This window comes from Ascidiella aspersa, chromosome 9 (genome assembly GCF_963924565.1).
Source record: "Ascidiella aspersa chromosome 9, kaAscAspe10.2, whole genome shotgun sequence".
NCBI classification, from domain to species: domain Eukaryota; kingdom Metazoa; phylum Chordata; class Ascidiacea; order Phlebobranchia; family Ascidiidae; genus Ascidiella; species Ascidiella aspersa.
The window spans coordinates 12,445,384-12,470,441 of NC_139455.1; the positions used below are offsets into that span (position 1 = coordinate 12,445,384).

The 25,058-nt window shown below is 34.4% G+C and overlaps 1 protein-coding gene, 1 non-coding gene and 1 pseudogene across 4 annotated transcripts in view; 2 read left to right on the forward strand and 1 right to left on the reverse strand.

Moving 5' to 3' along the window:
- LOC146133033 (tyrosine-protein kinase ABL1-like) overlaps positions 1-25,058 on the forward strand; it is a 77,304-nt gene that overhangs the window by 15,106 nt on the left and 37,140 nt on the right. For all 3 annotated transcript variants that reach the window (XM_083397959.1, XM_083397960.1, XM_083397961.1), the window contains exons 3-7: positions 4,793-4,891; positions 5,753-5,875; positions 16,830-16,945; positions 19,248-19,366; positions 21,945-22,122. In XM_083397959.1, the coding sequence (XP_083254085.1) occupies positions 4,793-4,891; positions 5,753-5,875; positions 16,830-16,945; positions 19,248-19,366; positions 21,945-22,122 (635 nt within the window). The remainder of the gene's footprint in view (positions 1-4,792; positions 4,892-5,752; positions 5,876-16,829; positions 16,946-19,247; positions 19,367-21,944; positions 22,123-25,058) is intronic.
- On the reverse strand, positions 10,935-11,435 carry LOC146133034 (uncharacterized; annotated as a pseudogene).
- Positions 13,207-13,281, forward strand: Trnap-cgg (transfer RNA proline (anticodon CGG)). Its single transcript is given in 2 exon segments — positions 13,207-13,243; positions 13,247-13,281. It is a non-coding gene; the product is annotated as a tRNA-Pro (tRNA).

Sequence of the window (25,058 nt, forward strand, 5' to 3'; positions counted from 1 at the left end):
TTTCGTATCTCGATGGACATATGTATTAAAGAGTATAGCTGTATTTTTTCACTTGTGATTTGCAATTATTCCATTTTCTATTTTGATAGCTAGGTTTTTGTTCATTTTCTGCAATTATTTTTATGTTGTATTATATGGGCCGAAAATTTATTTTCGGGACATATCTTGTTTTTGCCGCTATTCTTTTTTGGTTTCCTATGGTATGTTTCAGACCGATTTTTGTCCGAAGCTTTATAGAAAAAGTAGACATCGTAGAACCTTCAAATTTTCAGACATGGCGTAGAGTGGTATGTAGGTGCTTTGTAAAAGTTTATGAGGCTGCACTCCCAGGGGCCTTTGCTTGGGGGGTAAAAACCTGAAATATTGCGTTTTAGCACTTTGTAGCTAACGACAGCCATCTAGCAGCAGAAAAACTTTCATACAGAATTCGTTCATATTCGCTTGCTTTGTCCAGCTTGTGAAGTGACGAAGCGACTCACCGCCTGCTGGGCTTTATTGTCCCGCGCGTGAGACTTTCATTGTGTGAAGTGGCACGTCCAACACTGGGCTCGTGCGACTTGCATTTTAAAAAGAGGCTTCTCTTTAGTAAAATTACTTAATGCTCTTAAGAAATAACTTATTTTACCGCTGCAAATTTAAATGCGAAATTTGGTGGCAACTCTAATCCAACATATCAACACCAGGCCTACACAACTTAAAATTGTGTGTTGATATGTTGGATTGGAGTAACATACTATACAGGTGCAAATGGCAAATATTCTCCAAATACGATTTTTTCAAATATTCTCCAAATCGTATTTCATCATATTGTCGTGGTAATACACAAAGAGGTAAGGCCGTGAATAAAGTTTCACCCAGCGTACAATTAACGGAGGGAATCATTGCGAGTAGAGATGTTCAAAGCAGAATATCGGCGACACATTTATAATGCTTGCTTTAAATGCAGCGTCAGCATTTTTTCGGGCGACCAATTACTTTGCGATAAGCTTCGCCTAATAATCAAGTGTCCGCTGCAAATTTAAATGCGAAATCTTAAGGCAGTGTACGCCTCTCTGTTAGCACCTGTTGTGCATGTTGCTCCAACCAACCTACCAACATCAGGCCTAAACAACTAGCAAAACTTTCGATTTAATAGTTTGCGTATTAGGCACATAATAGAGTGTTTCATATTGTTTAAAACTACAGATTTAAAGTCTGTTTTAACAGTGATTGCTCGGACCAAGCCATGGTAAAAAATTACCGATTAAAAGTTTGCAAAAGTATAGCAAACCATAGGCGTTAAACCATTTTAAGTCTTTAGGAGAATGATAATATTTGCTTTTCAAACACGTAAGCTGGCCAAAATGTAATAAAATGGCCATACACACTATCTACATTGAATCCCTTTCGCATCAAAGGCATAAGTTAAGTGGGGAATTTTTCGGCCCATATCTATTTTTGCTTGCAGAAACAAGTTAAGGAAAATGAAAAACAAAATATATAATATAAAATACACAATACAAAATATTAAAAAATAAAAAGTATTAAATAAAAAAAAAAAATGAAAATAAAAATAAAACATAAAAAATGAAAAATGAAAAATAAAAAAATAAAAAAATAAAAAAATAAAAATATTGAAAAATAAAAATAAATAGTTAAGTCAATCAAAAATATTAAAAAAAAAATTGAAAAAAAAAAAAATTAAAAATTAAAAAAAAATAACACTAAACCTTGAAAGTATACCCCCTGACAAAATAAACAACAACCGCACCCCCGTCTAGTTTTAACTGTTTATACAACATTTTTTTAAAATAACCAGCATCTTGTTTTTCTTTGGCATTTCTATAGTGTTTTGCCTTTTTGATATATGCCAAAAATCTAAACTAAGCTTTTAAGAGTTCTGAACATAATATTGCAGGACTTCAAACAGCAAAATCTTGTTTAATTTTATGTATTTTTAATAGGGCAAAATTTTCACAAAAATTATATTTTGAGGTCAAAATTTCAAGTTTTTTTTTTTTTTTTTATTGTTGGTTTAACTGTATGTTAGTTTACTGCTTTACAACAAGGAATAAAAGTTGCATTTATGATAATTTTTTTATAGTAAGTAACTGGACAAACTAAACTTAATAATTGTAACCAAAAACATTCATTAATAGTGTATCTAAATGTGTGCTGAATTCCTGGAACATTTATCTAATTAAAACATGTTTATTCAATTTATTATACTTTATTTTTTGTTATGAGTATTTGGCCAACAATACTACTTATAAAAAGCATTTAAAATTTACCTTTCTTGTATAAATTCTTTACTTTAAGATCTTGTTATAGACCAGGGACGGGCAAAATATGGCCGTGGGCGGACCCCGAATCTATGTTTGGTTTTGCACTGGGAACCTCCGGACTCGGTTAAAAACAACTTGTGTCCGACTCCGGCTAAATGTGCACTTCATTGAGTCCCTAGTCAGGCTCAGACAACCTGATTCAATCCGATTTACGTAACTAAAATAAGATGGATATTCAGCTTCAGCAATCTACTCATAGGGGTCATGAAAAATATGCCACTATTTGCTATTCTACTTTTGGTACTGCTTATGCGCACAAGTCATTCTCTGGAATTTTTGAGTCTGACTCCGCAGCCCTTCTGTGATCTGACATCTAATTTATGTATCTTAGGAGTCGCCATTAAAACTAATTACATAAGTTAAATTCTGTAAAGATACCCTAACTAAAAAACGAACTGTCACAAACACAATGCTATGCCCGCTATATTAGAATGTACTTTGATGCTTTTCAGCCTAGATACCCAGAAGTGTTAAGTTTAGCTTTTAGCTTGTTTTCTTAGTTGCACAAAAACAAATGTGCTTACTTTTCACATAGAATGCCCTTCTTTGATGCAGTAAACATCACCCAATTTTGAGGCATTGTGTCGTAATACGAATGGTTAGTCGTAAACAACAAGTTTTACAGCACAACTTTATTTTGTGGGGCATTAAACTTGTTGAAAAATAATATAAATAAATGAAAATAATGTAACTACAACAGTTAAGACACTAATTTGCGACGCCAACAAGAAAAAATACAGTAGCGCTAGGATTAGTGATGTAATAATAATGTTAATGATGTGATAGTGATTTAATGGTTGCATTTTCTTAAGGTGGTATAACAGGCGTGTTAAATCATTTAACATGCCCTGAAAAATCATTCCAAAAGTGGAATGCATGCTGGGGGTTGTCGCCTCTGGAATAAAAATTCATAAACCTGTCGGAAGAAGACCAAAATGAGCAGAATCAGGCCTATAAAACATTTTACACCCCACCCCTAAGTACATCACTAACTGCCCCATGGCCCCCGATTATCCCATACCCCCTCCCTAGAGTTTCAGTCATTATTTTGGCCATTTAGGCTTTATTCCAAAGAATTTAGGACTTATTCAAACAGATTTATGTGGTATTCAGACGATTGCGATCTTGTTCTGCCGTGTTCTCAAATTAGATTTAGAATTTACAATCAATATTTTTCCTTGGTTTTTTGCAAGAAACGTAAAGTTTCAAATTTAACAAGGATTGGATGCCCAAGTACTTTTTACTGAAGTCTGCATCTGGTAAGTTTATGTTTTGAGGAAAGTGTTTCCAATAAAGCGTCATGTATACCTTGAAACTATCAACTACAAAATGTTTGTCTTATATATAGTGGATTCGAACGCCCTCTTAATATTTAGATTTAGAATTTACAATCAATATTCTCCCTTGGTTTTTTGCAAGAAACGTAAAGTTTCAAATTTAATAAGGATTGGATGCCCAAGTACTTTTTTACTGAAGTCTGCAAGAAAGCAGTATGTTTGCTGTGCAATATAAGTGTTGCCGTGTTTAAAGAGCACAACCCGTCATTATGCGACAAAACCTGTAGGCTATGGCAGTACAATTAATATATTGATCAGGAATCCGGCCCGCTAAGTACTTTATTTTCCCATATCAGGCCCGCCGATTGGAGAAGTTGCCCACCCCTTTTATACACGCTAAAATCTATACCCAGCAAATTTTAGGTACAACCTAGTAAAATATTTCTAAAAGTGAAGTGCAATGTAGAAAAATTTGCGAAGAATTGTTATGTAAACATGTCATACATGTTTATACTAATCACTGGAAGACCTTCTACTTGAGAATTTTTTGATTGAGAACAGTTTCAGTCCAGACAACCATAAAAGTGCCAAAATTAGTTTTATTTGAGCTACATACAGACAAAAGGTGCATAAATTAGTTTTATCCAAGCTCGTAAAATAAAAAAAGTGCTCAAATTAGTTTATTCTAGCTACCTACAACAAAAAAGTGTCCAAATTAGTTTCAGTTCAGCTACATATATCCATAAACGGTCCAAAATTAGGTATATCCTTACTTTTGAACAGACTTAAAATACTGTGTTGTAAAAAAATGAAGAGAAAACACTGAACGGCAGATTTAGATTTTAACACTAATCTTTTATCAGATCTGTTAAAGATAAAGCTATACATAATGATTTGTCAATAACATAATGATTTTTGACATTTCGTTTTTTAAAATGGACAAGTTTGCTTTCTTATTTCTCCTATTGATCAAATGTGTTGTTTCAACCAAATACTGATTATTGCCTAACTTTTTAAGTGCACAAGTGTTTTTCTGCATAGTTATTGGCCTCCAACCAATTTTTTATTAAAAAAATATTTGTCTTTTCTGATTAAGCTGCATAATACATATATTGCATTTAGACATTGCACTCACAACAATGTTCAGTGTGTAAAAATTAAAGTGCATTAATTCTTAATGTTTTATGCAAGGTACGTGATAGTGAAAGTTGCCCTGGACATTTATCAGTTTCTGTTAGATACAATGCATCTGTATTTCACTACAGAATTAATACGGATGATTCTGGCTTGGTGAGTGTAATATATTTAGATAATAGGCGCCAAACGTGGGTGTGCAGAGTGTTTTTGGACGCCCTGGGTTTCTGGCAGGACGTCAAAACGCCCTGAAATTTGACTGACACTCTGCACACCCACGTTTGGCGCCTATGTTCCTAACCCTCAATGTAAAAAAAATAGTATTTATATAGTTGCTTGCTGTGCCACACAATATTACCCAGTTGTGGTTTGCAGTCCTAACATTTTTATATACATTAACTCGAATAACTGGGTTCATTTAGTCGTGAATGTTTAGTGTTAGTCTTTTTCTATGCTATAAATTCTTTAATAATGACTGGCCTCAACAAAACCAGCTTAAATGATTTGTTGCTTTAAAGCAGGCCTGCACAGTGCACAACTCTGCAAAAAGGCAAAAAATACACTTTGTAGTCTGTTTACTGAAGTTGATATAATCATTGTAATGTGCATATAATGTTTTCGAGTAAACTCGGCACAATTGTATAGCTGAAATCCATTTTTATTCTGCGAATCAAAATAACGTGTTTATTTAGTCTAAATTGGCAAAACTTTCAATGTAACAGAATATGTGATACATTAAGCACATATAAATGATTTTTGTACATTGCGCGTATTTGTAGTCTAATTTAACAAAAAAATAGCGCTTTGTGGAATTATAGGCATGCTGCATTAAAAGGTTAAAGTGGGTCTCATGTTGTGCAGGCCTGCTTAAAGTATAGTTGGATGCTTACTAAACAAAATTGATGTGTGGCTAGGGCATTTTATTGCCTTTGTTTGGTTTGTTTTTGCTTGACAAAATTTGATAAAATTTATTACTTCTTAAATTGTAACAAAGAACTTTGTTTTATTTTTTCGTAGTTTTACATAGCAAGTGAACATAGGTACAAAACCCTTCCAGAACTTGTTCACCACCATTCCTATGCTTCTGATGGATTGGTTACAATTCTGCATTACCCTGTGGCCAAGAATACAAAACCCATGGTATATATTATAATTAATCCACAATCCTAATTATTGACTTTAATTACTATTATTTATTATACATTTGGAGTAGTTTGTCTGATTGTGCCTTGTTGTTTTGTTCATTCAAACAAAAGTGCTGGAAAACTGTTAACCTTGTTGTTTTATTTTATTTAAACACTGCTCCTAGTGGCGAACTTTGCCTTAGCCTAACACTTATCTATTTTTTGCGCACGAATGTATTCCGGTTTTAAAATATGAAGCGTTTTCAAAACTCTGAAACATAGCAATTTACAATTTGTCAACCTAATTTAGTTAATACCACATTGTGTGTTTCTCACCATTTGTATCGTCTTTGCAATATGGCTGTTGTACCGCAAGTAAGACATCAGTAACTTAAAGCTTTAAAAAAAGAAAAAACATTGTACGTTTTTTGTACAAAATTTTTACGTATTTTAAACCTAACTTTTGGTTCAACGCGTGCAACAACTTGATAAACGCCAATATATCAAGCAATATACATTTTTTGTCTCTGCTCAATGCTTCACACCCCCTCTCAATCTAAATTGAAATTTGCATTTTCAAACAAAATAGTCGCAATTTTTTCGCGTTTCGCACAGCGTTTTGTGGCTTCTTTAAATTCGATTTACATTTTCGCACAACTCCAAACGGAATAACAAATTCGTTAGCCTATTTGTTTTAGTATGACGTCATATTGCGTGTATTTAAGATCCTTTTTTGACCCATTTTAAGTTTCTCATGCGGCCCACGGCTAAAAATAACTGCCCACCTCTGGCCTAGAGCATCAACGTGTCTCGTTTGTCCTTCATTTGAGACGCGCCTTCGTTAGTGGTAACATCTACTCTGTTGCGGTGAAAGTTAAGTTTTATATTTATGCTGTGTTAATTATTACTAGCGTTGATAACTTTGTTGATTAATTCAAATTAAGGAACTCAGTTGTTGTAAACATCATTGTGTTTATTGTCTGTTAACTGATAAAGACTTCAGTCGACCTCAGTTGACATCAACTATCAATGGAAGGAGAGTATGGTTGATATCTTTTAAATGATGGCAACAAATCGTTCAATGAAGTCTCCCCCTAAGTTTAGGGAAGATACGCCATATTCATCTTGGAAAACCAAAGTTAAAATGTGCCAACTTGTAACGCCTGCGGTAAAAAAAGAACAGGCAATCGTTGTGCTTTTGGAAAGCCTAGAGTGTTATGTAAAGGCTGAAAAGGCTGTTGCACAACTCACGCATGGAGATCTGCACTCTGAAACCGGTATGGAACAACTGATACATTACCTTGACATCGCATTTCAAACCGAGACAGTTGGTAAAGCCTACTCGACATATGCAAATTTCACGAGGTTTGCTAAAACTAAAGATATGTGTATAGCAGACTATATGATAGAATTTGAACATTTTTCATACAAAATGTCCTTTCATAAAATGGAACTTCCAGACGCTATTTTAACCTTTAAAATATTAGATAGTGCGGATTTAAGTCCTAAAAACTAGCAATTAGCTCTAACTATGACAAGTGGCCTTAAGTTTACTATGAAATCTGCCTTTAAACAAATTTTTACAAATCCTCTTGATTCATGTATGTCGCAATCCCACGCAAAAGAAATTAAAGAAGAATCCTATGTGACAAGTAATCAGCATAAATATAACAAATCTACCCGTTTCATAAAAAAATAAAAAATTGAACCCCCAAGACAAGTTTGGTAAAATATTGAGATGTGTGATATGCGACTCCAAGATGAATTGGGCAAATCAATGTCCACATAAGAGTGATAATGCTTCAGTAAATGTTACAGAAAACACACAGGAGGAGCAAATTAATTTGGTTTTCAAGTTATAAAGACATTTTTTTAGGAGAAACATTTCAATTTGGAATTATTGACACAGCTTGCTCAAAAACAGTTTGTGGCCAGCTTTGGCTTCAAAATTATATGGATAACCTAGATGTTGATTTTAAAAAGAAAGTAAAGTTTACCCCATCTCACACTGTTTTTCGTTTTGGTGATGGGAGAAAAGTAGTCTCTGAAAAGAAAGTATTAATTTCAGCATTAATCGCATGAAAATCCTGTCATGTTGATGCTGCGGTTATAAAAGCTGATTTACCTTTATTAGTAAGTAAATCCTCATTAAAATGGACAAGCACTACGCTTGACCTTGCACATCATTGTGCAACAATGTTTAACAAAGTTGTTGAACTATTTCTTTCAAGCAGTGGCCACTACTGTGTCAACATTTCTCCCAGCAGGGATGTGGAATCTTCTAAGAATGTTCTGCTTCTACAAAACATGACAGATGCAGATAAATGCAAGAGTATTGGCAAGTTACATTTACAGTTTGGGCATGCTTAGTAATCCTTGATTCCCCTAAATGAGTTTCCTGAGGTTAGTATCCTTGATGCCCCTAAATGCGTTTTCAGTCACAACGTGCGCGAAGTTAATAACAATGAGTTTCCTGAGATGTGCAGTCGTTTCAATATAAAGTTAACAACTACAGTCTCACCTTGGAGCAATGGTCTATGTGAACGCCACAACCTAATTCTGACTGAAACCCTACACAAAGTAAGAGCAGAAGGTGCTTGTGATTGGGACACAGCCTTGGCTTGGACCACATTTCAGCACTGCAAACAGCTCGAAAGGCTTTAATTGCTGCGGAATTCTCAAGAATAGATTCGCAGAGCATTGAGGAAACAGACACGACAAACCTGTGACACATATATTCTAGGTGATCGTGTTTATTATAAACATCAGGATCAAAAAGAATGGAAGCGGCCCGCAACAATGCTCGGTCAAGATGGGCCTGTTGTTTTTATGTGTCATGGTGGTCAGTTTATCAAAGCACTGTAGAGTACAATTAGTTGAACCTGCGTCTGTTCATAGTTAGTTAACCAATAATAGTGCAGATACCATTCCTGCAAAGCAAACCTCACATTCGTCGATATCAAGGCAGGAAGATGATAGCATTTATGATTCTGACGACTCTTCTATTGACCAATATGCTCCTGTTAATGATTTTACTGTAGAGAATAGACCCTCTTTTTTAGATGATCACGCTTCTGTTGACACTTTGTCTGATGCCGGCATCCCTGTTCCTTCGGATGATACTTTGGTTGCACACGGAACGGGTCCTGTGGCTGAACCTCGTATGACAATCCAGCCAGTACTTGGTGAAAAGTCACTTGTAAATAAGTGTGTAAAGTTCAATAACAGAGATGGTGTTTTGTGTTCAGTGAGAGTTTTAAGTCGCGCTGGAAAGGGAACTGGTAAACACAAAGACGCCTACAATATCAAGTACAACCATCCAAAGGAGCTCGATGGCATTAAAGGTTGTATAAATTTTGACGACGTTTCACATTTATGATACCTGACGCAACTGGAGAATGTGAGTATGGATGAGGTGTTTATTACCAGCCCGGTTCGTTATGATATTTCTAAGCTTGCAGAGTTAAAAGGCTGGAAAGATAATGCTGTGCATGCGGTTGTGCCTCAGCATAATCAGAAAGCTGTTTCGGTTCGCTGGTTTTGTACCATGAAACAAACAGATAAGGGTTTGTTACCAAAGGCATGTTTGGTTGCTGGAGGCTGAAGAGCGCAACTTCACGAGTTTGGAAAAGGAATCCCCGGCGGGTTCTAAAGATTCTTTAAGAGTAATGTCTACTATTATACAATGTAAACACTGGGCATTAAATAGTGTTGATATAAAGACAGCGTTTCTCCAGGGTAACCTTGTAGAACGGGATATTTTTCTTAAACCACCTTAAGAAGCTAAACAACCTCCAGGTGTATTATGGAAGCTCAAGAAGTGCATGTATGTACTGCCTTGTTGATGCATCCCGATTGTGGTATGAACGGGTTAAAGATTTTATGTTATCAGTTGGGTGTAAATAATCTCGTCTTGATCATGCTTTATTTTACATGCACGATGGACAGGAATTGCACAGAATACTGCTGGTGTATGTTGATGACTTGTTATGGGCTGGATCACAATGTTTTGAAGACAGCGTCATCCAAACACTTCAAAGTACCTTTCAAGTAGGAAAGGAAAGTTCAGAAAGTTTCCGCTATATCAGGTTGGATGTTATGCTTGATCAAAAAGGTATTACTTTTAATCAAGATAAGTACATTAACAGTTACCGCACAGGGCGGCCAGAAATACAGACACTGTGTGCTGTGATCTGATTTCTGTTATTGCTGCATACAAACTGCAGTTATGTGATTGTAGTGACATTAAGCGCAGACTTACAGGGTAGCGAAAATATGCAAAGAATAGTTGAACAAACTAAAAGTTAGGGAGTTAGGCTACACTTAATTGGAGCTGAAAGCTTTTATGTACTTGCTACTGCACAACAACGTTTATTTATTTGTACACTACCATGAAAAATTAAACTATTCGCAAGGATTAGGAAGAGGTAAAATTACTGCATGGAAAAATTAATTACATGAGGCTGCAAAATGTTTTGCTTTTAATTTGGTAAAACATATTGGACAATTATCACTGGCCAACAAAAAAATTTTGACATTGAAGGTAAGAACGATTTCAGAGTATATCAGGGGTGCTGAGCTCAAATATGCCATTATTTTTTGCAAATTGGCTCTAGTTTTTAAGATATCAGCAAATTTAGATAATTTTGGTACCTTTTAAAGTTGACGCTAGGTTGCCTTTTATCTTAAGCAATGGCCTATATTAAATGTTATAGTAAGTCCATCTGCACTAAAACCACAACAATTATCAGGAGGTAAAGGCACAATAAGATTAGCTAAATGAATGAGTGCTGCATAGACCTATTCTTTTCCATATATTCCACACATAAAAACATTTATTCAAATTTCGTCAGTTTTTTTAGCATATTGAAATTTGTGAGACTAACCGTCTTACACCACTTTAAAACTTGCTTGAAGTGAACAATAAATAGCAGTTACTTGGAATTAACAAACCATATATGCCAAAGCCTACACAGACAACAGTTTCTAAAAACAGACAAAATGAACAAGCAATCAAATTTTTTCATTTACCACGGAGTATTTAGAGGAAAACACTTGCGAATCTGGTTATTTACTCAAATTAGCAAAGTCATCTGCAGGAAAGCCCTCTTGTAAGACTTTCGCCTGCAATATTGTTGTAGACAGCTTCGCATTAGGCACCAGCAGTAATCTGACATCATGTGATACCTCATCTAACTTGAACTCTTTCTTCAATTAATTTGATATCTTGGTAAAACCTTTCACCTCGTTCATTACTTATATTTCGAGGTTGTCCGTCAAGCGATCCAAGTGACTGAATATATAGTGAAGTTTTATGCTCATCCTTAATCTAAGAGCATAAAAGTTTGTTAGCATCACTCCTGCAAAATCCACATAGTTGCTTGCTTTTGCATTTCCAAGAAATCCTTGTACAACTGTTCAGTCATATGTGACGGAAAAACGTTATCTTTAATTAAATTTTGCATTTGTGGCCCATCAAAAATTCCTCATGCTTTCAGCTTTTCGATACTAAGACCAGGAAATATTTTGCACAGGTAATCAAAACTCACACCATCTTTATCAAGGCCTTGACACATTGTTTCATCAAACCCAATTTAATGTGCAATAGGGGTAAAATGATGTGACCATTACTGACCAAAGGTTTCAGTGGCCTGGCTAACCCAGTAGCAAAAAAAGCAGGGATACATGGTGTAGCCACCTTGTGACAGGGCTTTTCCATTTTTTGTGTGGCCCTTCACCTTCTTTCAGTGATTTTTCCCTAAATAAGGAGCATTTGAGTGTGCACCATGTTGAAACTTTTGCTCTTCAGGGTTGGGCTTAAGCACTCGCCCGCTCGCCAATGCGAGTGCAAATCGCTCCGGGCGAGTGCTGATTGACACATACTCGCCCGAGTGGCTTCGGCGGGAAATTTACTCAGTTGGTGTAGGACAACTTGTGTTAAGCACCACTACAAAGCGAAATATTACTTAGCGCCAGTTATTTCCTTATACGTTAAGGCGTAAATACAATCAACACTACACAAATAATAAGGTTTTTTTTTTTTTTTGCGACGCATATTTGACTAAGATGTTATGTTTAACAGCTGGTCTTGAATTAAGGCTGTTAATTAAATTGTACTGAGCCGATCGGTACAGAAAGGCGTCATGGAATGGTAGGAAAATTTATTTTCGAATCCACAAGTAGACAGCACTGACAAAGCTGCGGAAGTTACAGCCTAGTAAAAATTGCATTAAAATTTATTCTCCGTCCGGGGTAAAACTTTATGTTTGTTGCCGAATTAAGAATGTTATGATCACTGAGGCGAGAAGCCAGCACTTTATTTAGACCTATGATACCCACTTTAACCTGTGTTACTCACTAGCAAACATTTTTTCATTGTATATGTAGGGAGAAGCAATATCTCCAAACCTAGAGCCAAATAAGCAAAAGTAATGGTATTTTCGAACTCAGCGCCCCTGATATTACCCCTAAATCAATCTAACATCATGCCTTTTGAAAAAAATATTTTTTTGTTGGCCTGTGTTATAAGAGGAATTTAGTCTTTGGATATATTGTCACCATTGTTTGTGGTGGTGGAATTTCTTTTAAGCAACAACAGGTATAATGATGAAACCTGATGGATTCAGCCCTTGTAATGAACAAGTCCTAACGAGCAAAACGTACCTAACGGGTTGAACATGAGTTCATGTTTTAAAAAGCTAAACGAGTTTACCGCTATCTTACAAGTGGAGCATGCACTAAATGTTCTATGGATATAACAACAAAGCAAAACTTTTCATCTTTATAATGGAGGGAGGGACAAGGGGGTTGAAAGAGCAAATGTTTTTGTGTTGAAAATACTGGCAAGAAATTATTAAGCTTGTTTTTAGTATATATTAAAAGAATGTATATATTAAAAAAATTAAAGTTGCTTGTACTAACAGATTCAGAAAGCATTGGTGTATTGTTGTTTTTTGACTCGCTCCTCTCTGAGCCTGTATAGATCAGTTGGTAGAGCGATAGTCCAGGCTTGACCGGAGGTCGTGAGTTTAAACATTACTGCAGGCTAGTTATTTTTCTAGCCTGCCCTGCTTGCATCATTGACAGACAGATTTGGTGAGTCTGCAATGGCTTTCGGTATACTAATAATACCTAAGCCGTAATCGTTGGTCAAAAAGCAGCTTCAGACCGGCTAGATTTCAGTTGTTAACACATATGTGTGCACATGTTTCATTGAATAGTGATACAGTACTCTGGATCCCCATCTATATGAAGTTGCTTGTACTAACAGATTGAGCAAGCATTGGCGTATGGTTGTTTCTCTACTTGCTCCTCTCTGAGCCTGTTTCTCTACTCGCTCCTCTTTGAGCCTGTATAGCTCAGTTGGTAGAGCGACCGTCCCGGCTTGAACGGAGGTTGTGAGTTCGAACCTCACTGCAGGCTAGTTGTTTTTCTAGCGTGCGGTGCTTGCATAGTAGGTCGACAGATACGGCGGGTCTGTGATGGCTTTTCGGTGTACTACAATCTATGCCTCTATGGCAGGGGCGAGCAACTTCTCTCGGTCGGCGGGCCAGATATGGCCAAATGAAGTACTTGGCGGGCCGGATTAAGTACTGTCAAAGCTTGCATGTTTTGTTGCATAATAGCGACAACGTTGTACTCGTTAAACATAACAACACTTTTTTGCCAGCTTAAAGAATAAACTAAGTACAACTTATAAACCGAAAATCGGTTTGTTTAGATTTTATGAGATAAATAATTGCTTAGGTAAAAATTTGTCAAAATTATTTCAAGTCAAAAACAATTAAAAATGCACATAAATCGTTTACAAAATTTAAAAAAATATTATCAGCTTTTTTATAATTGACGTTATGTTAAAATGTTATTAAAAAAAGTTTTTTTTTTTTTTGAGTTATATTCAACAACATTTTAACTGTGTTATGTATACGTGAGCTTCCAGAATTATCCACCCTGTCCAAGTTTATCGCATTAGGCTCAGCTTCGTTTTTGGATTATACAGGTATTTATTTCTGATTTGGACAAATGTATTGAACAGTATTTGCTGTCTGTTTTCTCTTGACAACATTTTCTAAAATAACCAGCGTCTTGTTTTCTTCGGCAATTTATAGTTATTTAAATTTTTGAAATGACAAAAATATCAACTAAAGATTTTAATAATTTTGCATAAACCCGAAAAAATAGCTGATTTGTGTTCGACCGATAGTCAGTGAAACATCAAAAACGTGTTGTTGACGACGCCAAGATACTAATGCTGTTGTATAAAATAATCAATATATTTATAATCAAAAAAATATATTTTTATGTCAAAATTTCTTTTTTTAGGTCAAAAAATAACTGCCCTACTGATGATGCTTTTATTAGCGAATTATTGTTATCTCTTAACATCCAAACATTCTTTATTATCATTGATGTGCAACCGGAATCATTTGTTTTTCACCATTCGGATTTTGTTATTCAAAAGAAAATACTGATTCTTGCCGATTTGAGTGAAAAAGTACTTGGGCATTCAATCCTTGTTAAATTCGTGACACTCCTTCTCAAACTTACTTTTCTGGACAAATCCATGGGAAAATTACTTTGTAAATTTTAAATATAATTTCAACCCAAAACAAAGAATCTAAAAACATAAAGAAAACAAAGAGCCAAAGAATAAATAACAATATTTATAAAAAATTGACGTAGTAAGCAAGTAGTGGGGGATTGTGGCAGAATGTGGCCACGGGCCACATTATCATGCACACCAGAAACTGTCTGCAGGCCGCTCAAAATCTTGACCTGGCCCGCGGGCCGTATGTTGCCCGCCCCTGCTCTATGGGGATGAATGTATCTGTTAAGTGCTGCCAACCTAGCCCAAAACTATTGGCACCGAATGTAGGTGTGCAAAGTTTTTTGATTATGTTGCCCGCCCCTGCTCTATGGGAATGAATGTATCTGTTAAGTGCTACCAACCTAGCCCAAAACTATTGGCACCGAATGTAGGTGTGCAAAGTTTTTTGATGCTCTGGGCTTCTTTGTATGTGGAAAATGCCTTAAAATTCCACAAAGTTATGCACAATTAACAAGATATTATATGCAGCCAGTAGCTCTATATACACCCCAAGTAGCACAGCTTATAGGTTTGCTAGCAGTGTGTGAAACTTTCCTGAATTAAATACCGTTCTGTTAAACTGTTAATTTGCACCTACAAAAAAGCAAAAACAAAGCACTGAAATAACAAAATACAAACTTGCGTTGATTTAGGTGAAGCTAAGGATGATAAGCATTATGTGTTTGGAGAAAAAATGATTTATAGTAAAATATGTGTCAAGCCAACAACTGATTTGGAAATAGACAAAACGGTCAACCTGATTTTTTACTTTGTTGTAGAAAAGGAGTTTTGATTATGCGACTGGCAAGTGTCTTTAAGAAAAAAAATGGTTGTTGTCACGCTGGTAGAATCTTGCCAGCCTTCTGGTGACAAGCATTTTTAGCAAAAATTATGTTTTTAGTCCCGTCCTTAAAGTTAAATGCTGTGCTTTCCCAACAAATGTATCTACCTTGACATGTTTCTGTGATGAACAAGGCTATTAATGAGTAAATTAGCTTAAAGAAGTTTGTGCTAAAGGGGTATTTTTTTGTGATATTAGCAAATACATGTGGGGCATGCTAAAATACAACCTGGGGTAACACTTATACACAGATAAAAACATAAAACATAACTCAAATATTTGTTAGTAAAATATTTTTTCCCTATAATAGTGAGCGCATCAAAATTTGCAACTCCATTAACTCTTCTAAATTTGGTTTCCATTACCCACTATAAACAGCAGGATATAATTTAAATTCCTTAAGATTTTAATCTTAAAGATCCAATATTCTACCTTGAGCATCTCATCTCTGTGACATTCGGTCGCTCAATGCAATTAATAATCATAATAATCCAAAGCATTAGCTTTCAAACTCCATCCACGTCGCACATATAACAAAAACCTGCATTCAAAATCTTCGCTGCTCTCGCACTTGTATCTGATTAACAACAAAGTATAGTGATAAGTTTATTAAAAGTATGTGGGAATATGAAAACAACGAAGAATCATTCAAAGTAGATACAATGTAAAACTCTCTATTTATTTGTTTTACTTTCTGCCAATCTCACTATGTAAAAACAAAATTTTCAGTTCTGCCACAATGGAAAAAATTTAAACGCTGCTGTAGTGATTTTATTTAAAATTGGATATTATGAATAAGTAATCGTGTAACGGTATAAGCTTATTGTTTAGTGACAGAGAGAGCGTAGGCAATTTATTTATTCTGAGCAGGGTATAATATTACCACAATATCTGTGCTGTAGTATTGTAGTATCGCAGGACTTGTAGGATGAAAATGTACGGAATCACAAAATCTGTTTTCCAAGAGCTATTATGTTTTGTTGGTAATGGGTTCGCTACCCTAACAACCAAAATGGCACCTATGCCCAAAACGATTATGCGCTGGGAATATGTATTGGTTTTAATTTTCTAACAAACATGTAAAGCTGGTGCTTAATTTCTCCTGCATCAAGTCATTATCTACAGATTTTATAAGCTTAGTTACATAGTTAATCAAACCAATGCACCAATTGCAATTTCTTAGGTCTCCTTGTGCTAAATTAAATAAACTACCAATCAAAAAGATTTTTATTTGTGTTATTAACTATTGTTTACTCTGTAATAAATGAAATTTTGTGCCTCAGATCATTTATTTAATTTTCATTTCATTGTCATTGTAATAAAAGAGATTGTAGTTTTGCTGCTGTTGTATTTTTGCAAATAAAAGTAACCTTTTAATAAGTATTATTTAGAAAGTTAAATATTTCAATTATAAACAAACTAATTACACTTTGCTTAGGAAAAATCACATGTTTTTGTACATAGGCCGATTGACTAACTAGACAATAGAAATTACTAATTGTATTTTAAATGATTAATATTGGGTATTCTATAATATTACAGCTTTACAGTATGTCACCACATTGTGATGAATGGGAGTTTGATCGCACAGAAATCCACATGAAACTTCGATTGGGTGGAGGGCAGTATGGGGATGTTTATGAAGCAGTATGGAAACGGTAGTACCCAAAGCATTGTAGTTTTTGAATTTTGAAAATGTAAATATTTTTTTGTGGGCTAGCCAAAAACCCAATTCCCCACTAAATAGTATAGCCTTTCCAGAGATATGGAAAACATTCTAGGGACAAATTCTGGGGCTCTGTCTTATACTATAACAGTGATGGAGCCATTTTTTGTTTATATGCCAATGCTATTAGACTGTTATAAATTGAATGGCAATCAGAAACATTAAATAAACAAACGTGACCTGTATGAGAACAATGGCATGCTAGTTAATAGAAAATGTGTTTTACCTTGAGTTAAACATTTGATTTTTATATACTATTTTATTATACTATTTTTTATACTATTTTTTATACTATTTTATTTGACATTTTGAAATTTTCCTCTTTCTGTTACTTTTATGCATTTTTTACTCCATCTGTATTACCTGTGCATTACATCATTTTTACTTTATTTAGTTAAAGCAATTGTTGCCTGGCAATTGTAACACTTTGCAAGACAGTTGTTTGTGAGGTTTTATTTAGGTTTTATTAACTATTTGCATGCTTGATTTATATTTTGTTGTAACACTTCATTAAAAATGGTAATCATCTTAAAAATTCTGTTTTAGATTGGAAAATACTTTGCTAAATTTATATGACTTTAAATTACACTAGTTTTTCTAAAGATTAAGCCTAATTTGCCCTTAGTGTGAAAACTAATCCTTTGTGAAGTTTTTTTTGTCTACTGAAACATGCAGTTAATATATGAGATAAAGCCTTACACTTTTTGAAGAACAGAAAAGTCATGAAAATCACTACCTGTTTTTTTGTGTGTGGTGATTTAATTTCAGCTCTTATGATCAGTTGAATTTTAACAGCTGTTCTCTCTGTTTGTACAGAACTGTCATCTGTAAACAACTTTTGCAACATTTTTATTTCTACTTCTTTCATGTTGGTTTCGGATTTTTGAGCTTTGACATTTATTCGCAATTGACATATTATTTGTTATGACAATGAACACAATCTCTCCAATGCCAATAAAGGCTGGTATAATAAGCTTTTAAAGAAGCCATTTCGTGGTTTGAATATCCATAATGTATTTGGTCACCAGATTCTTCCATTCTTGCTCTGAACTGTTCGCTGGAAGAATCTGGATTACCGAATGACACACAAAATTTAATTTTTTTTTTAAGTGTTTTGGCATAAAAATGCAATTCCAAATACAACTATGATAACAAAATTCTCCTGCAGACACTAGGTTCATACACGTTATGATTACAATCGAGATAAAAAGTTTGGGTATAGCATTAAAATCACTCTTTATTCCAGTTTTTCAGTTTTGTGATGAACAGAAAGTTAATTGCAAATCTCAAGTAGAGCAACAATGCTCAACAGTGACACTGAACTATCTTAGTCATTCTATTGTCACTATTGGGTAGTTGTTGTCCCAGCAGGCACTACCCTGGTGACAACAACATGCATGGTAGCATGTAACAAATGCGCTCTGACAGTGTGGCCAGATTGTCAGACCCAGTTAGATTGGTTTGTGATGTTAGCAAAACCCACTGAAACTTATGCTCAAAGTCACATGTAGCAAGTAAAGTCAGTAAACGACACTCCAGGCGGTATGCTTGCAAAATTTAAAAAATGTAAATGACCTAAAAATGTTGTTACATCATTGGAGATAGCACTTAGCTGGCCTGTTTAGAAAGCATGAGTAAGGGCTAACAACAATTTAAAAATATTATTCTTTGCCCTAATAAAGATTTTGATTTTGGTGAGGCATGTGATCAAAGAAGAGGCGGAGGCCAAGTTTGACACATTAAATACACTTCTAAACATTTAATCAACATTTAATTAAAAATATCATTACTTTATTTAATACACTTCTATATGGACACCATTAGTTGCACGAAGCACATCTAAACGGTTAATTTAGAAATTTTGTCTCAAACAATAAATTTTAGTGCCAATCAAAACTTTATTAAATACTGATTGACATAAAACAAACCTTATTGCGATATCTCATTATTTCATTTTTTAATAATTTTTTTAAATGGAAAGAGACTTTATGGATACCCTCATTTAATTTATTTTCAAAGTCCAAAAATTGTTTCTGCCAGATAGTCAAGGAGAAAATCCCCAGTAAAGGTTGATTGAAATGGGTTTGATCTTTTTCAAGTAGCCATGTGAATCATGATTTGAAAACTGACAAAACTATGCAACCAAATAAGATTATGCTTTAATATTCTTTTAGTTTTTATGTAAGTTTTTAACTACCATAGATATTCACTAGAAAACTATTTTTTTGTTTAAGCTACAATAAAGTTGTTGCTGTGAAAACATTCCGGGAAGACACAACCAACACAGATGAATTTTTAAAAGAGGCAGCTGTTTTAAAGTCAATTAAGCATCCAAACCTTGTTCAACTCTTAGGTAAAACTATCTCTTATTTTATTCAAGATTCTTAAATACTTTTGTTTTATCAGAAATATATTATTCATAATCATTGTTGTTAACATTCGTTACGTCTGTCGCAACATCTTTAACACTAACGGTACTTGGTATGCAGTATGCAGGAATTGGCAAAAATTTATTGATGAACTTAAATTCGTCTGTCAATCTAACTAAAGCTTCTGTTTGCCCAACTAAATATGAAATAGCACACTTTGGTACCAGTTAGTAAGTCACTGATTTAGATGGCATTATATGTTACTGCATGCTACAGTTACATGAGAAGCGCTTTTTAAATTTGTGAAAATGCATTATGTTGATTAAGTAGTTAAAGTTTATAAAATAAAGTAGTTTTTGGGTTGCATGGCCTCATTCTCCACACCTTGAACCATTAAGTACAGAATTTTAGATACATTTCAAGATAAAAAATCAACATGAAATTTCAAATTGCTACAGTAGAATCTTGATAACGTATTATGCAAGGCAACCATTTTGATTTTTTGTTTTTTTAACAAACCTACTATTTGCTAAACCCTGGATTGTGTAAAATCTTCAGTTTACTTCAATAAGAGCTCAAAAATATACTATACAGATGCCACCTGCTGCTATAAAAATGAATAGTTTTAAAATATTTAAAGCAATTGCAGGGTTGCCACAAAGTCTTTTGAGTCTTTGAAAGTCTTTGAATGTCTTTGAATTGATTTGTGTATTGAAAAGTTTTAATTGTTTTTTCAAAAGTCTTTGAATTTATTTTATATGGAACTTTGCTGCAATATTGCAAAAGTTGAAGAAATTATTTTTAATCCGTATTAACAGAAACAAGTCGTTTTTTAAATGAGATAACTCACTGTTTGTATCTATTTTTATAGCATCAAAGAAAAACAGCTGGACTGCTTGCAGTGACTTTTGGTACAGGGCTAATGTTTCTAATGTAGGCACAATGTTTTTAATTTTAAAGTCATGGAGTGTGTGTTGTAATTTTTATTTTACTATGTGATTTAAAATAGTTTTCTATGCAACTTAAAATATAACCTAATACATGGGTCGTCAACCCCTGGCACCACAAATGGCACGCGATATGATTTTTTAGGGCACACCAAATGATTTAACTCATATGTTATATCACCTAAAGAAAGTGTAACCTTTACATTACTATCACGTAGGTGGTTAGGGTTAGGGAACGTTATTATTACATCACTAACAATAGCGCTAACTAAATGGTTGCAAATATTCCAGTTCTATCTGCGATGTTTGTGTCACAATTTGGTGTCTTAAAACTTGTTGTTTACGGCTATTCATATTACAGTCACAATGCCCTAAATGGCATGACGTTCACTGCGTTGTGCATTAAAAGTAAGCACTTTTTGTGCGACTGATAAAGCTAAAAGCCAAACTATTAGTTTCTGGGTATATTGGCTGAAAAGCGTTGAAGTATATTTCAAAATATCGGACACAGTATTGTGTTGCTGACCGTTTCTTTTTCTCAGCAGGGTTAGGGTATATTAACATGATTTAAACTTATGCAATTAGGTTTAATGGCGTCTCCCAAGATACGTAAATTAGATGTCAGATCACAGCAGGGCTGTGGAGTTTGACTTGGGGCTCGAGTAATGACTAGGTAAAACTACCTGACGTGTGCGCATGCGCAGTACCAACTTTTAAAACTGACAAGGCAGCAAACTTTTTCATAATCCTTACGAAGGGATTGCTGAATAATATTCATCTTATTTAAGTTACAAAATTGCACATTTGGCTGGAGTCGGACGCGGGTGATTTTAACCGACTCCGCAGCCCTGGTTGCCAGTGCAAAACTAAACATAGAAAAAATGTTTGGCATGTGAGTTGTTGATATTTTGCATGTTTTCGTAGACTAACACTGGCATACAAAAGGTTTCCGACCCCTGACCTAATACAATTACAACCTGGATTTATGTTGTGGCGAAACTTAAATTTCATACTGAGTTTTGTTGTTATTGGGATGTTTAGAATTTTTGATAAAATCATAGCCAGGTGTCACGGTTTTGATTTTAAAATGACCTCCGCTTTATGCAGAGTGTTTCATTTTCGGTCTTTAAATATCTAAAAAATGTCTTTGAAAAGTCTTTGAATGTCTTTGAATTTAATTCTTAGAACTATGTGGCAACCCTGAATTAAACAAGTTAACAGTAGGTGTAATAAACTATAAGTAACAGTAAAGTTTCTTTGAAAGGGAATGTACTTTTTATTTGCAAAATCTAGCAGTGCAATTTTAGCAATTGTTGCATGATGTATCACTCAGCGCCATATTTTTGTTTGATCTTCATGTGCACTACTGCACTTGTTGACAAACTTTTAGTTCATATTTATCATATTTATGTTCTCATACCATGTTTAAAATAGGTTCAGTTTTTACATTTGAAAATTAAATATATAATGCTGGAAAGTGACAGTATTTTGTTAAAATATTACCCTTTATATATGTAGTGTTGTAGTTTTTAATAATTGTTAAAATATTACATTTTATATATATATATATATATATATATATAATTTTTCACATTTTAAGCATACATATTTTTAGGTGTGTGTACCAGAGAGCCACCCTTTTATATTGTAACGGAATTCATGAAACATGGCAACTTACTTGAGTATCTACGGAAATGTGATAAGAATGAAATTTGCAGTGTTGTGCTTTTGCACATGTCAGTTCAAGTTGCTAAAGCCATGGAATATTTAGAAACAAAGAACTATATCCACAGGTTTGTACAGTCAATAATTTACCGAGAGTACCTATTTTATTAAAGTGATCAATTGGATAATATAAAAAAATGAGACATTGCAAAATATATTGTTTTTATTATTATTGCATCTCTAACACTAGCACTAACTAAATGGTTGAACACATTTCCAGTTTGTGTCACGAATATGTGTCTTAACTGTTGTATTTAACATTATTTTATGTGTGCGTTATACTTGTTGTTTACGACTAATCGTACATGTTACGTCACAATGCCTCAAAAGTGGCGTGACGTTCACTGCGTTAATGCAGGGCATTCTTCATCAGTGGTTCTCAACCGCCAATTCGTGTCAACTTTCCTGCCGGTCTGTCAAATATATTACAATTCTATATATTAATTGCAATTAATTGCAAAATGCAAGATGAAGGCTGCTTGTCCATCAAATTTAGAACTTCGCCGGTTCTGTAATTTGCAGCATTGTGACGTAACAGAGTTAATGGTCTAATTTACTCTTTATTGTACGTCACAATGCTGCAAGTGTTGTGCCAAACTGTTTAAAATTACGCTACAACTCAGTTGTATGTGAAAAATTCAATAGAACCATGTAAAACATGTATGATATCAAAACGAGAGCAGCAAATTGCTGACTACATTGAAGTTTCCGTTATTTGCTTTTAGGTTGCATACTTTTGTCGTTATTATACATTTTTGGTTGATTTTAATTTTTGAAGTTCCACCGGTCCGCAAAATTTGTTTTGAAATTTTGCCGATCCTGTTTTACATTTAAAGCAAGCATGTGTGTTTTTGTGCGACTGAGAAACCAACTAGAAGCGAAACTTATAGCTATCATTTCTAGGTATTAGCTGAAAAAACTTTGAATTATATTCCTAAAAAGATACCTAAATTAGATGACAGATCACAGGGCTGAAGAGTCGGACTGGGACGTGTGCGTATGGTAATGACAAAATTTTGAAACTGATAAGGCAGAAAACTGTAGGTCTGGTTGCCAGTGCAAAAATAAACTAGAAAAATGTTTGGCACACAAGTTGTTGATATTTTGGCAGTATTCATAAACTGGCTTACTGAGTACAAATGGTTGCCTAACCCTGCTTTAACAATAACTTTATTTTGTAAAATTTTGGTGATAAAAAGAAGAAATGATTTGGTAAAGGTATTGTTGTATTAATCTGTTTTGGGGTTAAGGGCACCCGATCCGTTAGAAATGAGTGCATTTCTAAGCAAAAAGGTCTACGACAATCAGTGCATCCAAAGGATCAAAAAGTCCGACTTTTAGATTTAGAGGTCTCGGACAATGCACTAATTTGACTTAACATTGTGCTTCAAAAGATTAAGTTTAATTCCACTTGACCTACCTAAACCCAAACGCTAACCAGCACCCCAACCCAAATAATGTGCATTGAATTAATAATTACATAAACGCTTTAGGCTCCAATACCTCGATTTGTGATGTAACAATCCTATGGTACCATAGACGAGAAACTATCTTATGCCGTGCCGAGTTTGGGCTTTTTCACCAGCATTCAAATAATTATTACGTTAACGCACATTATTTGAGTTAGGGTTCGGGTTAGTGTTTGGGTTAGGGTGGGTCAAGTGTTATTAATGCTATCACACACTTTTTGTAATCTTTTGTGAATGTTCAGCGAATATTTTCAATTTATCTCTGCCGGGAGTCTACCTAAAGGTCCAAATTAGTGCATTAGTGCATTGCCAAGACCTCAAGGTCTAAAAGTCTAGACTTTTCTGCCTTTGGATGCCTTGATTATCGTAGACCTTTTTGCTTAGAAATGCACTAATTTCTAACGGATCGGGTGTTAAGGGGCATCTTGGTTGAACAATCACTAATAATTAATTTAACTGATTATTATCAACATTTTTTTTAAATGAATTGGTAACATTGTACATAACTATCACAGTGGTGCATAACTCTGTAAAAAACAAAACAAAAACATGAGACAAATATCAACCTAATTTTGTGCCTATATAGTGAGTGGGATGCAACACAATGACTGTTTGCCATCGATTGTGCCTGAAATGCATTAACTAAATGCTTCCCCACTATTAGAGTACACCTTACCACTTTGGTGGAATCTGTAATGCAGTCAAATATTGTGCTACCAAGAATGCAAAGTTCCTACTGTCAGTAATTCATAAACAATACTTGACAATTACGCTGTGCTTACTGCGTAACCTCACTGCATATTGCCTAATGTTGACCTTGAGTTCATAGTACATTTTGTGCAAGGCCAGCCTGTTTTGCGATAAAATTTTACTTTCACAACTTACACATTCAAGAAAATGCAAAATATCAAGCCCATTAATAGTGCATTGGCACTAAGGCAAAGTTTATCACAAAGTAATTAATCACTGGAAAAAGTCCTGACGCCGCACTACATTTCAAAGTAGTATAACCACATTGACAGGCCATTATTCAAATTTCCACTGGCGTATTCAATATTAGGTACAACTGTACTTCGAAAGACAGAATTGGATATGATCATGTTTGGATTCAAACCTAAGGATCCTATATTCTACTTTAAACATTCCTAATTATGCCTTTTAACGATCTACATTCATTTTTTTTTCTTTAAAACCTTCTATGCATAGTCCACGTCCAGGTAATTCATCCTATTTAAAGCAGGTTCATCAGTTAATAGTATCCCTGTTCTAAAAAAGAAATATTTCTTACGTAAAATACAATTTTAAGGAACAATTTTCTTTCCAAATGTCAAACTTAATCGGTAGTACCTTTAGGCTTAATTGTTTTATTGCACTTAATAACTGATTTTATTCAACCCCCATTCATACCCATTACCAAAGGTGATATTAAGTTCAATTTTAAACAATATTGTATAGTCAAATTCAAACAGAAGCACCTAAACAAATCAAACCCCTATACCCTCGGGGAAACTTCTTAACTTATTTACATTGGGTTG